This window comes from Chelonia mydas, chromosome 2 (genome assembly GCF_015237465.2).
Source record: "Chelonia mydas isolate rCheMyd1 chromosome 2, rCheMyd1.pri.v2, whole genome shotgun sequence".
NCBI lineage: Eukaryota > Metazoa > Chordata > Testudines > Cheloniidae > Chelonia > Chelonia mydas.
This window is the reverse complement of record NC_057850.1, coordinates 243,051,100-243,065,974: the sequence shown is the minus strand read 5'-3', so window position 1 is coordinate 243,065,974 and position 14,875 is coordinate 243,051,100. Positions and strand designations below refer to the sequence as shown.

Below are 14,875 nucleotides of genomic sequence, written 5' to 3'. Positions count from 1 at the left end.
TGCCAGTTCTAAAATAACAGCCTCAGCAGGAGGTGATACTAGTGTGTCCTTCATTCACATCCATAACTCACTTTTTCTGTAATGTCCAAAATAAATAGGTTAATGTATATGGCAAAATCCAGTTAGTGATTCTATCACTGTAACCTTGTCTTTTCTCATTCCACTCCTTCTCTATTATTTGTTATCACCACTCATCTTGAAGGAAGAAGAAAAGGAGTACTTGTGGCACCTTAGAGACTAACAGATTTATTTGAGCATAAGCTTTCGTGAGGTACAGCTCACTTCATCGGATGGGTCTCTCCCCACTTTTCTTGGTGTTATCTGTCCTCCCCTTAATTTTCCCATAGGTGAAACAACAAAAGTGAGTGAGTTGTTAGGAGGGATTTGAATGTGATAAGGGGAGTGGACTTGATGGACAGGTTTGTGGGGGCATTCCAAGCACAAAGGGGCAGCGGGGAAGAAGGCACAGAGAGGAGGATACAAAAAGGGTATTAAAGTAACAGCCGTGTTAGTCTGTATTTGCAAAAAAAAGGAGTACTTGTGGCACCTTAGAGACTAACCAATTTATTTGAGCATAAGCTTTCGTGAGCTACAGCTCACTTCATCGGATGCATACTGTGGAAAGTACAGAAGACGTTTTTATACACACAAACCAGGAAAAAATGGGTGATTATCACTACAAAAGGTTTTCTCTCCCCCCACCCCACTCTCCTGCTGGTAATAGCTTATCTAAAGTGATCACTCTCCTTACAATGTGTATGATAATAATAGCTTATGTAAAGTGATCACTCTCCTTACAATGTGTATGATAATCAAGGTGGGCCTTGATTATCATACACATTGCAAGGAGAGTGATCACTTTACATAAGCTATTACCAGCAGGAGAGTGGGGTGGGGGGAGAGAAAACCTTTTGTAGTGATAATCACCCATTTTTTCATGGTTTGTGTGTATAAAAACGTGTTCTGTACTTTCCACAGTATGCATCCGATGAAGTGAGCTGTAGCTCACGAAAGCTTATGCTCAAATAAATTGGTTAGTCTCTAAGGTGCCACAAGTACTCCTTTTCTTTTTGCAAAAAGGGTATTGAAGGTGTAGTCATTAGTGAGCAGAAAGAGTGGTGGGGAGCAACACAGACACATCCAGGTCCAAGATTCAGGCAGGGGTTGTGCCACATACAGCCTTGAAGTCAAGGACAAGAAGTTTTAATTAGATGCACACCAGCACAGTGAGTAAATGGTGTCTAGTTATAGTCATGGATAAGAAGGTAGCCTTTGGCAATACCTTTTTGGATGGGATGGAACCATAAGGCTAGTATGAAGAAGACCAGGGGAGAAGGAGATTGCAGTAATGAAAGTGGGAGATGATATGGGTAGGGACAAGGAATTTGCACGTTTTTCTATTTGGGGTGGAAATGAAAGGCCAGATTTTGAATAGAGGAGGAAAAAGGCAACATGAGTTGACCATAGTCTTGATGTGGGGAGAGACGGAAAGGGAGAAGTCAAAGACACCCCAAATTAATTACTACAAGCCTGCATGACAGAGGATAGTGGCAACATTAACGGTAAAGAAGATTGGAAGTAGTGGAGGTTTGGGATGAAAGATTATGAGCTTAGATTTGGCCATGTTGAGTTTAAGATGACAATAAACAATCCAATATAGGCAGTCAGGGAGGTAGCAAAATATGATATCAAAGTAGAGTTGCCAACTGTCTAATCACACATACCCAAACACCTTTGCCCCGCCCTCTGCCTCAAGGCCCCGCCCCTTCTCCGAGGCCCTGCCCCGCTCCCTCCATCCCCGCTCCTTCCATCGCTCGCTCTCCCCCACCCTCATTCATTCTTACCAGGCAGGGTGTTGGGGTGTGGGCTCTGGGTTGGGGCCGAGCATTCGGAGTGTGGGAGGGGGCTCTGGGCTTAGCCTGGAGCAGCAAGTTGGGGTGCGGTGTGCAAGCTCTGGGAGGGAGTTTGGGTGCAGAAGGGGACTCTGGGCTGGGGCAGGGGTTTGGGGTGCAGGAGGGGTTTGGGGTGCTGGCTCTAGGAGGGGGCTTAGGGCTGGGGCAGGAGGTTGGGGTGCGGGCTCTGGCCAGGCATCACTTACCTCGGGTGGCTCCCAGTCGGCAGTGCAGTGGGGCTAAGGAAGGCTCCCTGGCCCCTCGCCGCTCCCAGAATCGGCCAGCACATCCCTGCCTCCCCTGGGGGGGCCAGGCGGCTCCGCGCGCTGCCCCTACCTGCAGGCACTCCCCCACAGCTCCCATTGGTCACAGTTCCCAGCTAATGGGAGTTGTGGAGTTGGCACTGGGGGCGGGGTCAGCACATGGAGGACCCCCCCAGGCCACAGGGACGTGCCAGCTGCTCTGGGAGCAGCATGGAGCCAGGGCAGGCAGGGAGCCTGCCTTAGCCCCACTGTGCCGCTGGGGTTTTAGCAGCCTAAAATCTTCCAGTTTGGCTTGAGTAGCCTCGGGGAGATAGAGCCCGATTCCAGGAGACTCCCAATGAAACTGGGAGGGTTGGCAACCCTATGTCGAAGCACAGAGTACAGGTCAGGAGTGGAGAAGTATACCTGAAAGTTATCAGAAAAGAGAGAGAATTCAACTCAAGTGAGCAGATGAATTCAGCCAAGGATAGGGACAAGAGGAGAAGGCTCAGAACAGAGACCTAAGGTACCCAAACTGGGAAGGGGAGACGAGAGGAGGATGATCGACCAACAGATGTTGAAATAGCTTCCAGAGAACAGGGAGAACCAAGAGAGGTCACAGCTTAGATTATAAATGCTTTGGAACAGGATGTGTGTGTGTATGTGTGTGTGTTTGTACAGTACTTATCTTAATGGGGTCCTGGTCCATGACTGGGGCTGTTAGGTGTCAACACAATACAAATAACCTAAAAGCTGATATAAAGGCAGGATTGCAGGACGGATCCATTAGCTCCTATACAAAAATATACTGTATACAGCATATGTACTACATTGGAGTTTGTGGGGGGAGCGGGGTCACAATCTACTTTTGGTTTACATGGAGCTAATTTTTTCAGCACCATTGTGTGTTGTGCTAACCTCTTGTTGTCCACAGGTGTAGAAAATAGTGAACATTGACAGTACCGTGGAAGTGTACAAAATTAATGAGGGTATTTCTGTTGATCAAAAACGTTACTAATTCTTTTGTATTTTTGGTTTTAGAACTACAAGATATTACAAAATATGCTGTCAATTGCCGCTGTCAATGGAACATCATTATTCTGTTTTGAAGACAAGTAGTTCATCAGTGACTTCAGTCCACAATTCTAAAAACAATTACAAGGTGCACAAGTCATATTTTATGCTAAAAGAAGTGAGCATTACAAAAAATTGAAATGAATATAGATAGGCCCATTTAGTGTGTTAAAAGTAATATATACTTACAAGTACTTGTTTATGTTCAGGGCTATGAAAGGCAAGATTAGCCTTGGGATTGTGTTTAATTATACTGAGGCAAAATATGTTTAGGCATGTCCAACTTTTATAGTTCATAATGAGTTTATTGCATATAATAATTATGGGTTCAGTAATTAAAAGTTAAAAATTACTGCTATTTTATTTAATATAAACCATAAATCAAATGTTTCTTTTGACTTTATAAGTTAAGGTTAGGATGTGTCAGTAACATCAATCTTAAATTTCATATTATGGTAATTGTACATTAGTAAGACTTCAAGCATGGGAGCTGCATATGTATAAAAACCTTTGTTAAATTAAAATATCATTGGCTAAGGGCTGAACTTTTCTTTTTTAATATACTGTACATAATGTACACATATACAAGTCATTTATATTAATAATTATGGATTTTTTTAGGGCAGTTCCTCCAAACGAGATACTTTAGCTGTTACTGCAGTTGCTTTACAAGATCATATTTTACATAACCTTCAGCTGCAGGATCTTTCATTAGCAGATCCTTTTAAGTCAAAGTTAAGGAATAAAAAGAACATTTACAAACCTGTGAACAAAGAGATGGTCAGAGCAGTAGTAGATACTGGACTAAGAAAAAAGAGCATTCTCCACACAAAAAAGGAAGATCCAGAAAAAGAATATGTCCTTGATCCTAACCCTCCACAACTAACATTAGGTAAACCATTATATTCTGATTTGTGTATTTTTGCATTTTATTTCAAACTTATTAGAATACAATAGCTAGATGTTCTTTTCAATACTATAATTTAGCATAAAGCTGTATAATGCATAGAAAGTTTATAAATGTCAAAATCAAGTACTTTGGGCCTTCAGGCAAACAGTGATTATTTAAACGATAAAACTGCCATCAAAAAGGTTGAATACTTTTCACATCTGTCATATATTTGAATTTATTTTCAGTGTGACAGAGAAGGGGAAAAGGAAGAAATAAGTTAGTCTAGATGAATTTTTTCGTTCTAGAAACAGGCACTTTTTTCCCCACTGTTTTTTTGTAAAAAAAATTTTTATATTAGTGGTTGAAAATACAATGCAATACAAGTATAAACAAAAACAGATGTTATTTTTAATATTGGGATGATTACATAAGATTGTGTGCAACTGTCTCTTTACCTTTTGTTTAGTAAATGATGTTTACTAGTTTGGGCATAAATTGTGTGCTGTTGCTAACTTTACCCACCCCTGCGCAAACTTAAAAATGTTTGTTTTCACAATGATCTTGGGGTGAAACCCAGCAAGAATGAACACTTGTAGTTAAATACCTACTTCATATTAAGAAGCAAACATGCAACAAGATAAAAGTCACAAAAGTGAGAGCTTGGAATCACGCATAGTGAGCAAATTTCTTTTAAAAAACGTCAGTTACTAACTTTCCATAACTGTTCTTCAAGATGTGTTGCTCATGTCCATTCCAATGTAGGTGTGTGCTCATCCCGAGCACTGCTGCCAGAAAGTTTTTCCCCCAGGGTATCCGTGGGGTCGGCTCTGGAGCCGCTCCTTCATAGTGCCTATATATAGGGCCCCGCTGCCTCTCAGTTCCTTCTTGCTGGCTAACTTGGACAGAGGGGCAGGCGGGGTGGGGTGGAATGGACATGAGCAGCACATCTCAAAGAACAGTTACGGATGGTTAGTAACTGTTTTTTCTTCCTTGAGTGCTTGCTCATGTCGATTCCAATGTAGGTGACTCCCAAGCAGTTACACAGGTGGAGGGTTCGGAGTTCATTGGCACACTGATTGTAACACCGCTTGGCCGAAACCCGCATCATCTCTAGCTTGCTGGGTGATGACATAGTGGGACGCGAAAGGGGGGACTGATGACCATGTTGCTGCTCTATAAATGTCCTGAACTGGGACTTGCGCCATGGACGTTGCTACTGATGCTTGAGTTCTTGTAGAATAGGCTGTCAGTGGAGGAGCCAGGACTTTGCTAGATCATACCATGTGCAGATACAGACAGTGATCCACAACTAAATTCTCTGGTCTGAGACTGGATGGCCTTTCATTCTGTCTGCAGTGGCTATGAAAAGCTGAGTGGACTTCCGAAAAAGTTTAGTCCTTTCTATGGAAAAGGTTAGTGTACACATAACACCTAGCTGGAGTCTCTGTTCCTCCCTTTTAGTATGTGGCTTCGGATAGAAGACAAGTAGGAAGATATCCTGGTTACTAAGGAATTGTGAGACCACCTTTGGCAGGAAGTCCAAGTGTGGCTGCAGCTAAACTTTGTCCTTGAAGATAACTGTGTATGGTGGTTTTGAAGTAAGAGCTCTGCTCTCTGAGACCTTTCTGGCAGAAGTAATGGTGACCAGGAAGGCCACCTTTCAGGACAGGTAGAGCAGAGAGAACGTTGCCAGTGGTTCAAATGGGGGTCCTATTAGATTGCCAGCACCAAGCTGAGGTCCAGGGAGGGAGTGGCTGGCGTACCTAGGGGTATAGCTGCTCCAATCCCTTAAGAAAACAATTACAGATCGAGTTTGAGAAAACTAACTGCCCGTTCACCCGTGGGCGAAAGGCTGAGATTACAGCTAGATGGACCCTAATATATGATACTGTTAGGCCTTGCTGTTTCAAGTGGAGTAGATAATCTATAATGAAAGGCAGTGTTGACTGAGCAGGCAAAACCCCTTTTGCACTGAACAGATGGAGAATCTCTTCCACTTTGCTAGGTAAGTGGTTCTAGTGGACAGTTCCCGGCTCCCAAAAAGCGCCTCGCAAACTGGCCCAGAGCATGGCAGTTCTGCAGGATTCAGCCATGGAGCTTCCAGACACGAGGTTCAGATTACATACACAGCCGTGGTCCTGAGAGGTCAGGCCCAGGAACAGGGGCAGGCTGATTGGCGTGTCCACCGAGAGATCTAGGAGGGTGGTGAATCAGTGCTGACATGGCCGGGGCTATCAGGATAGGACGCGTCCTGTCCCTTCTGACCTTCAGCAGAACTCTGTAGGAGAGGGATGGGAGGGAACGCATACAAGAGATGGTCTGTCCAAGGGAGGAGAAAGGTGTCTGTGAGTGAGACCAGGCTGTGGCAAGGAAGTAGCAGAACTGAAGACACTTCCTGTTGTGTTTTGTCACGAACAGGTCTACCTGCGGAGTTCCCCACCTCTGGGAAATGGTGCTCACGGTGTCTGGGCAAATGGACCATTCGTGATGGTTGGGAAAGGATCTGCTGAGGTGATCCACTAACTTATGTGAGCCCGGAAAGTAGGAGACTTCGAGGTGAATCGAGTGGGCTATGCTGAATTCCCACAGTTGAAGAGCTTCTGGCATAGGGGAGAGGAGTGTTCTCTGCCCTGCTGTCGTGTTGTCTGTAAGGACCGACATGCTGTTGCCCTCCAAATGGGTTTGGAACACCTGGCAAGCTAGGTGCACTGCCCTCAGTTCCCTCACATTGATGTGTAACGAGAGGTCCTTCGGGGACCAGAGGCCCTGAGTTCTGTGGGTCCCCAAATGAGCCCCCCATCCCATTGCTGATGCATCTGTAATGAGAGACTTTGATGATTGGGACCTTGAGAGTGGGATTCCTGCACATACTGTCTGTGGGTCCAGCCACCAAAGAAGAGTTTCAATCATGGACAGAGGAAGAGATACCACCCTGTCTAAATGGTGTCAGCCCAGTGCATATGTCGATGCCAGCCAAGGCTGTAGAGGTCTGAGCCATAATCTCGAATGTTATACCAAATAGGTTCATGACGCTCTATGCCCTAGGAGCTTTAAGCAGTTTCTTGCTGTGGTGATGGGGTGATTCCTCAGGCTCTCTCTGAGCGCCCCAAGTGCTCTGAACAAGTTTTCTGAGAGAAAGGCTCTGGACTAGGTCAAGTTGAGGACTGTCCCAATTCTATCCTTTGAACTGGGGAAAAGGTAGATTTCTGCATATTTATCAACCGCTCCAGGTCCTGGAAGGTTGACTGTATTATCTCCACATCTGCCTCCACCTGGGCCTTGGATCGACTTTTGATCAGCCAGTTGTCGAGGTAGGGGTAGACCTGAACCCCTTTTCTCCCGAGGAAGGCTGCAATGACTGCCATGCACTTCGTGAACACTTGAGGGGCTACTGACAGGCTGAATGGGAGCACAGTAAATTGATAGTGCATGTGGTTTACAACGAATCATAGGAACCTTTTCTGTCCCTGAAATATCGCAATATGAAAATATGCATCCTTCAAGTCGAGGGCGGTGTACCAGTCCTCTAGGTCCAGAGACGGGATAATGGAGGGCAAGGAGACCATGCGGAACATCAGTTTCTTCATGAATCTGTTGAGGTTTCGTAGGTCCAAGATCGGTCTGAGATCGCCGTTGGCCTTCTGGATTAGGACGCCCAATCCTTTCACTCTAGTGGAACCTCTTCCATTGCTCCCGCCCTAAGGAGCAACTTGCTCCTCTTGGGCTAGAAGTTGCTCATGAAAAGGGTCCCTGAAGAGGAACAGGAAGGGTACGGATCCATGCCCGATAGAAGTGGGACAACTGGTCAACAAAAATAGGGAAAATTGGATCCGCACATTGTCCTGGTACATCGTCCCTGAGTGTCCCATCAAAAGGCTTGCTTAGACCCCACTGATTGTCTCGGAGGGGCAGGCACTGGGACAGATGAGGACTGGGACAAAAGCCTCCTCTTATAGCCTCCACTCCTCCTGCTATAGTCTTGTCTCTGCTGTGGCGGATAAAAGCAGGCCAATGGTTGGGGCTTATGGTAATTCCTGGTGGGAGCTGGTGTATGCAACCCCAGAGATTTCAGGGTGGCTGTAGAGTCTTTCAGACTATGCAGCTTGAAATCTGTTTGCTCCAAAAAGAGTAACTTGCCTTCAAGCAGAGGGTCCTGCACTGTCTGCTGCACCTCATAGGGCAACCCTGAGGACAGAAGCCACGAACTTCTTGACATAACCATAGCCAAAGCCATGGATCAGGCTGCAGAGTCTACCATGTCCAAAGCTGGCTGGAGGGATGCTGAAGAGGGGAAATTGGTGGCAAAGGCTAGGGCCAAGAACTCACCCCTAGACTCCTGCAGCAAAAGCTCCTTGAATTTTGCCATTGCGCTCCAGGAGTTGAAATCATACCGGCTCAGGAGCACTTGCTGGTTTGCGATCCTGAGCTGGACGACACCAGTTGAGTACACCTTCCTGCCAAAAAGGTCTATTTTTTTGGTGTCTTTGGCCTTGGGAGTTGGCCCTAGCTGATCTTGCTGCTCCCACTCATTTGCGGCTGAAACTACCAATGAGACCAGCGAGTGTGTGTATGTGTACAGGAATTCATACCCCTTGGGAGGGACAAAGTACTTTTTCTCCATCCTCTTCGCAATAGATTGGAGGGACACAGGGGTCTGCCATAAGGTCTTGATGGGGTCCAAAATGGCATTGTTCAAAGGCAGAGCCATCCGTGATAGCCCTGAAGCTGCTAAAATATCCACCTGGGCATGGGATGATTCAGAGATCTCCTCGACCTGGATACCCAGGTTCTGGGCTACCCTCCTGATGAGCTCCTGGTGCGCCCTATAGTTGTCCTGGGAAGACTCTACACTTGTTCCAGCCACTGTCTCTTTGGGAGAGGAGGAAGAGGAAGCCTGTACCAGCAAGGGGCCTTGTTCCTCACCCTCTGAGCCGGATGGGTCCCATGGGGCTGGGTCTTGCAGTTCAGTACTGGGCTTGGCACTGAGGCCTGGTTCCTGCTCCAAGGCAATTGGTCAGGGAGCTCTCAACCCCAACGCAATGGAGTAGGGCCTCCTGGACTGTGGACCCTGGACGGGCTGAAAAGCCCAGGAATTCCAAAATGGCCACTGTAGTGGCATTTGCCACTGCGCTGGTGGCCAGGTAATTGGTGAAATGCCCTGGCTCATCTCAGTCATTGGGTGTTGTCGGTTGGAGTGGTGCCTGCTCCTGCGGAAGACGAATGACTCCACCTCAGACTCTGGGGTGAGGCGATGCCAACTGGTGTTGGTGAATGGTGCCAGGAGGAAGGAGATGGGCACTGCGACATCATGGCTGGCTTACCTTTTGATGGCACCTGGGGTCTCTGTGACGCAAAGGTCCTTGCCTCCGCTGCCGCCGCGGTCAGCTCCTGAGTGGCAGGAGATGGCAGTACCAGTACCAGATGACAGCAACTCCCTCGCTGCCTCTAACGCCTCCAGCATGGACTGAAGCACCAGGGCTGTTAAACTCTGGTGGCTCTCCCTTGGTGGAGAGTCCAACAGCGCCCTTACTGGGGCCGGAGAAAACGGTATCGTCTGCACCGCTGGCATTTCCGAGTGGCCTGACATGGGTCACACTCTGTCTGCATCTCTATGCCCTGCAGACCTTGAGGTTGGGGATCTCCCCGGATCAGGTTTTCTCTGCTTCTTTCTTGGCACCGGCAATAGAGAGCGGTGCCGAGAATCCCATGCTGGAGTTGTCTTTCTCGGCATTGGGGATGAGTGTCGGTGCCAGGCTGTAGACACAGAGTCTTTTCTCGGCTCCAGAGAAGCGAAACAACACTGCACCTCCTTTAGAGACACTGGGGCACTTCTCACTGAAGCCAAAGTACTTGGTGCCGAGTCAATGTGTCTCGGCTCCGAAGGGGGACAAAGCGCTGCCTCCATAAGGAGGTAATTGAGTTTGGTGTCCCTGTCCTTCTTAATTCTGGGCCTGAAGCCCTTGCAAATCCTGCAACGCTCCTGCATGTGGGCCTCCCCCAGATGCTTGAGGCAGCTGGAATGTGGCTGTATTAACCAGTATTGGCTGATGGCATGACACACACGGCTTGAACCCTGGGGACCGAGACATACCCCAGCGCCATGGAAGGGCTAACCCTGCTAAATGGAGTCCGCTATGAACTATACTAACTAACTTAAACTTTAAGAGAAGAACTGTTTACAGATAATCAACAAAGTCCACTGAGAGATACTTGCAGGAAAATGCAAGGAAGAGCAGCAGTTCCAGCGACCGTCACGGGTGGTAAGAAGGAACTGAGGTGGCAGTGAAGCCCTATATACCAGCACTGTGAGGGCACGACTTCAGGGAGCACCTGAGCCGATCTGACAGATACCACCGAGGGAAAAACTTTCTGGTGGTGGTGTTCAGGGCAAGCACAAACCTACATTGGAATGGACATGAGCAAGCACTCAAAGAAGAAATATTTCTTTATTATAATACAATTTTACAGTGGCAATAAACATTGCTATAAAAATGCAGCAAGTATATTAGCAGACTAACAGCCATGATGTCTTTCCCAACCATTAGTTTCAGAGATCCCCTTGCTAAAGGTTTCTACAGCATTCTTATCATGAACCATTTCTTTTGGTTTCCCTATCTTTCCCCTCATGGGCGCTGACTCCGTGGGCACTCCAGGGCTGGAGCACCCATGGAAAAAAATTAGCGGGTGCTTAGCACGCACTGGCTGCCAGCTCCCCTACTTCCCCCCCACCCAGTGCCTCCTGCCTGCTGGAGGCTGTACCAATCAACTCCTCCCCCTCCCTCCCAGTGCCTATCGCCTGCTGCAGTCAGCTGTTTTGCAGTGTGCAGGAGGCTCTGGGAGGAAGCGGGAGGGGCGGGAATGGGGCATGCTCAGGGGAGGGGGCAGAACTGGGCGGGAAGAGGCGGAGACTTGGGAGAAGGGGTGTGGGCGGGGCCTGGGGTGGAGCAGGGGTGGGAAGACATGGGATGGGGTGGTGGATTTGGGGGTATGTGGTGGGTGGGGGTGGGACCTGGGCGGAGCAGGGGGGGTTGAGCACCCCCGGGGCCTGGAGGAAGCTGACGCTTATGCTTCCCCCTTTCCCCCAAAAACTTCTTGACTAGACTTTTTAAAAAAGACACAGACCTTCCCCATCAAGATCTTACAATTTAGTGAGATAAACACAGATCATGATGATTTAATCTCTTGTTGTGGAAATGCCCAAAGTGAAGATGAAGATCACATTGCCATTGCGGTAGCTGCTCTGCAGACACACATGCCCATACTCTAAAGAATTTACAGTTCAAGGCCCTGATTCTGCAAAGAGAACTACATAAAATCAATGGGACTCCACACAGGCAAAATGGTCTGCCTGTATGGAATCAATTGCAAGGTCAGGACCTAATTTCATAAAATAGTAGAAATGTAGGGCTGGAAGGGACCTCGAGAAATCATTCAGTTCAGCCCCCTGCACTAAGCCAGGACCAGCTAAACCTAGACCATCTCTGTTTGTCCAACCTGTTCTGAAAAACCTCTCAAAACCTCCCTGCGAAACTTAAGCCCACAAAGCTTAACTACCCTTATTGTTAGAAAGTTGTTCCTAATATCTAACCTACATTTCCCTTTCTGCAGTTTAAGCCCATTACTTCTTGTGCTACCTTCAGTGGACATGGAGAACAATTGATTGCCATCCTCTTTAGAACAGCCTTTAACCTATTTGAAGATCCATCAGCTCCCCCCCCCCCAGTCTTTTTTCAAGACTAAACATGCCCAGTTTTTTTAACCTTTCCTCAGAAGTCAACTTTTCTGCGCTCTTTATCATTTTTGTTGCTCTCCCCTGGACTCTCTCCAATTTGTCCGCATCTTTCCTAGTGTGGTGCTCAGAATTGGACACTAATCCCCTGATCCTTTTCAGCAGTAATACTGCCTAGCCAGTTATTCCCCATTTTGTAATTGTGCATTTGATTTTTCTTTCTTTAGTGCAGTACTTTGTACCTGTCTTAACTGAATTTCATCTTGTTAATTTCCGACCAATTCTCTAGTTTGTCAAGATTGTTTTGAATTCTAATTCTATCCTCCCATCTCCTTCAGAAGGGAGTTCCAATCACCGGTACTCTATACCTCTTCCTCTTGGTTGTGGTGACTCTGAGCCTCCCAGGCTTGGGGACCAGTGGCTCCTCCCCACTTTCTGTTGCCGGTACAGGGATGGATGGGGGATCTAGAAGGTGGAGCTAGGTCTACTTGCTGAGGTGGTCAGGAGCCAGTCTCCTCTCTGCAGAGCAGGCTGTTCTCCTTCCTCCTGTGGTGTCCTAGACTCAACAAATGAGTAACAAATAGGACAAAAGGGAGTGGGGCAACAAGAGTAGTGATAATATGTTCACATGGTTATGGTTCCATGTCAGTTAAAAGGACTGTTTGTTTGGGTTTTATATTTATTTGCCTCATATAAATGGTGAGAGTCATTATGGAAGCTGAAGGCTTAGCTGAAGAAAATCAGTTAAAGTGGGAATGTATTCATTTGGTTTTTATAAGAAAGACAAAATATTTCCTTCCCAATTCATAGCACTAACTAAAGGGTCCAATATAGATTTTTGTGCAAGTGATTCCAAAGAATGTATTGAAAAACAGAAATATTTAAATTACTCATTTAAAATTTTTTATAAAGTATTTGTTTCTGTAATTTAAAATTGAAAAAAATAAATTTAAAACTTTTACATTTAAACATCTTCATGTAATCTTCAGTATATCTTTACACAATAAACTGTTTACATTTTTGCCATAACTTTTTCCCATCTGTCACAATAATTGTATCCTCATACAATATTTCATTCTACTAATTAAATTTCCAATTCTTATTGTTGTGAAGACAACCTTGAAAATGTGAAGTGATGCAATGTTCTCTTCCTAAGTCTGCAGACAAGTCAAACAATAGCTCAGGTCTGTACTGCCCCATCTCAGCAGTGACATTAACTTTAAAGCTAAAGATGTGCAATTTAAATGTCAATATTTATAATTGTTTCACTTGTTGGTCATTTTAGCAGAAACATCGAGCTAATGCCAAATGGATTTGTCATGTAAACTTTTGGTGGGTAAACATGAATATTCTTGCATCTTGACACTCCAACCTCCATCCCTAGGGCCTTGACAAATGCAATTATGCCCTACTTGTATTCATTCAAAATGCTGCTGCAAAGATAATTTTCCTGGCTAGTCACTTTGACCGTACCACCCCTCGGTGTGTGTCCCACCACTTTCTCTCTCTTCTCTACTGCATTGTAACAAATGACTCATCTTTGTTTTTAAGGCTATTCTGTCCTATCCCTGTCCTACCTAGCATCACTTATTCTCTGTTGAGACATCAACGTCTGCCTCCACTCTGCCAGTGTTGCCAGCCTTTGCCACCCATTTGGGAAAATTTCCCACAAGCACCTTTGTGCTTAACTCCCATATCTCCCCTCATGCATAGCAGGGAGCTCACAGTAAAAATCCACATAGCCACCTCATTGCCCTTCATCAAATTGCTCGTTAAAATTCTTCTCTATCATGATATCTACAAAAAATGTATGGTTAGGTAGATGATGTGCTATGACCACTGCTTTTCATGCTGACCAAATTTGCTTCATTGTTATCTTGTGCTCCCACTGTTTGTGTATCCACATGTTGTTTCTTGTCTTATACTTAAATTGTAAGCAGGGGTGGCAGGTGTGTAGAAATTTTGGTGGTGCCCAGAACCCGCCCCTATCCAAACTCCGCCCCCCACCTGCCCTAGGCTCTGGGAGGGAGTTTCGGTGGGGGAGGTCTGGAGTTCAGGCCCTAGGCGGCGGCAGGGGACTGGGGTGCAGGTTCTGGGAGGTAGTTTGGGGGTGGGAGGGGGTGCAGAGGTGAGGGCTGTGGGTGAGGGCAGTGGGGTGTGGCTGCAGATGAGGAGTTTGGGATATGGGAGGGGCTCAGGGCAAGAGTATGGGTGTAGGGGGTGAGGGCTCTGTCTGGGGCTGGGAATGAGGGGGGCTCAGGGTGAGAGTATGAGTGTAGGGGGTGAGGGCTCTGTCTGGCACTGGAGAGTTTGGGGGGTTAGAGAGGCTCGGGGCTGGGGCAGAGGGTTGGAGTGCAGGGAGATGAGGGCTCTGGATGGGACTGGGGATGAGGGGTTTGTGGTGTTGGAGGGGGCTCAGGGCTGGGGCAGAGGGTTGGGGTGTGGGGGATGAGGGCTCTGGCTGGGACTGGGGATAGGGTGTTGGAGGGGCTCAGGGCTAGGGTAGAGGATTGAGGGTGCGGTGGGGGGGTGAAAGCTCTGGCTGGGGGTGGAGAGTTTGGGGGGTTAGAGAGGCTCGGGGCTGGGCCAGAGGGTTGGAGTGCAGGGGGATGAGGTCTCTGGCTGGGGCTGGAGATGAGGGGTTTGTGGTGTTGGAGGGGGCTCAAAGCTAGGGTAGAGGGTTGAGGGTGCAGTGGGGGGGTGAAAGCTCTGGCTGGGGGTGTGGGCTGGGCATGAGTTTGGGGTGCAGGCAGGCTGCTCTGGGACAGGGGCCAGAGAGGAGGACTCCCCCCAGCCCTTTCCCTGCTGGCAGCAGCAAGCTCTGGGGGAGAAGCCCCCCTTCCCCCCCCCCCAGCAGCACACTCACTCCCACCACTGTCACTGCATGTGCTCCTAGGGCTCCTCTCAGGTCCAGGAATCTCCCTCGCCTCCCCCGTGGTGGGTGCCAGGGGGTGCTGCGTGCACCTCCTCCCCTGCTGTTGCCCCTGACTGTAGCCTCATTGAGGGTGAGGGATGGGGCTGCCTCCTTGCCCAGCATGGGGCAGGA

The 14,875-nt window shown here is 47.5% G+C and overlaps 1 protein-coding gene across 2 annotated transcripts in view; it reads left to right on the top strand.

The window, feature by feature from the left end:
* RNF32 (ring finger protein 32) overlaps window positions 1-14,875 on the top strand; it is a 56,310-nt gene that overhangs the window by 6,148 nt on the left and 35,287 nt on the right. For both annotated transcript variants that reach the window (XM_043541559.1, XM_027823895.3), the window contains exons 2-3: window positions 3,176-3,296; window positions 3,830-4,100. In XM_043541559.1, the coding sequence (XP_043397494.1) occupies window positions 3,219-3,296; window positions 3,830-4,100 (349 nt within the window). In that variant the 5' untranslated portion in view covers window positions 3,176-3,218. The remainder of the gene's footprint in view (window positions 1-3,175; window positions 3,297-3,829; window positions 4,101-14,875) is intronic.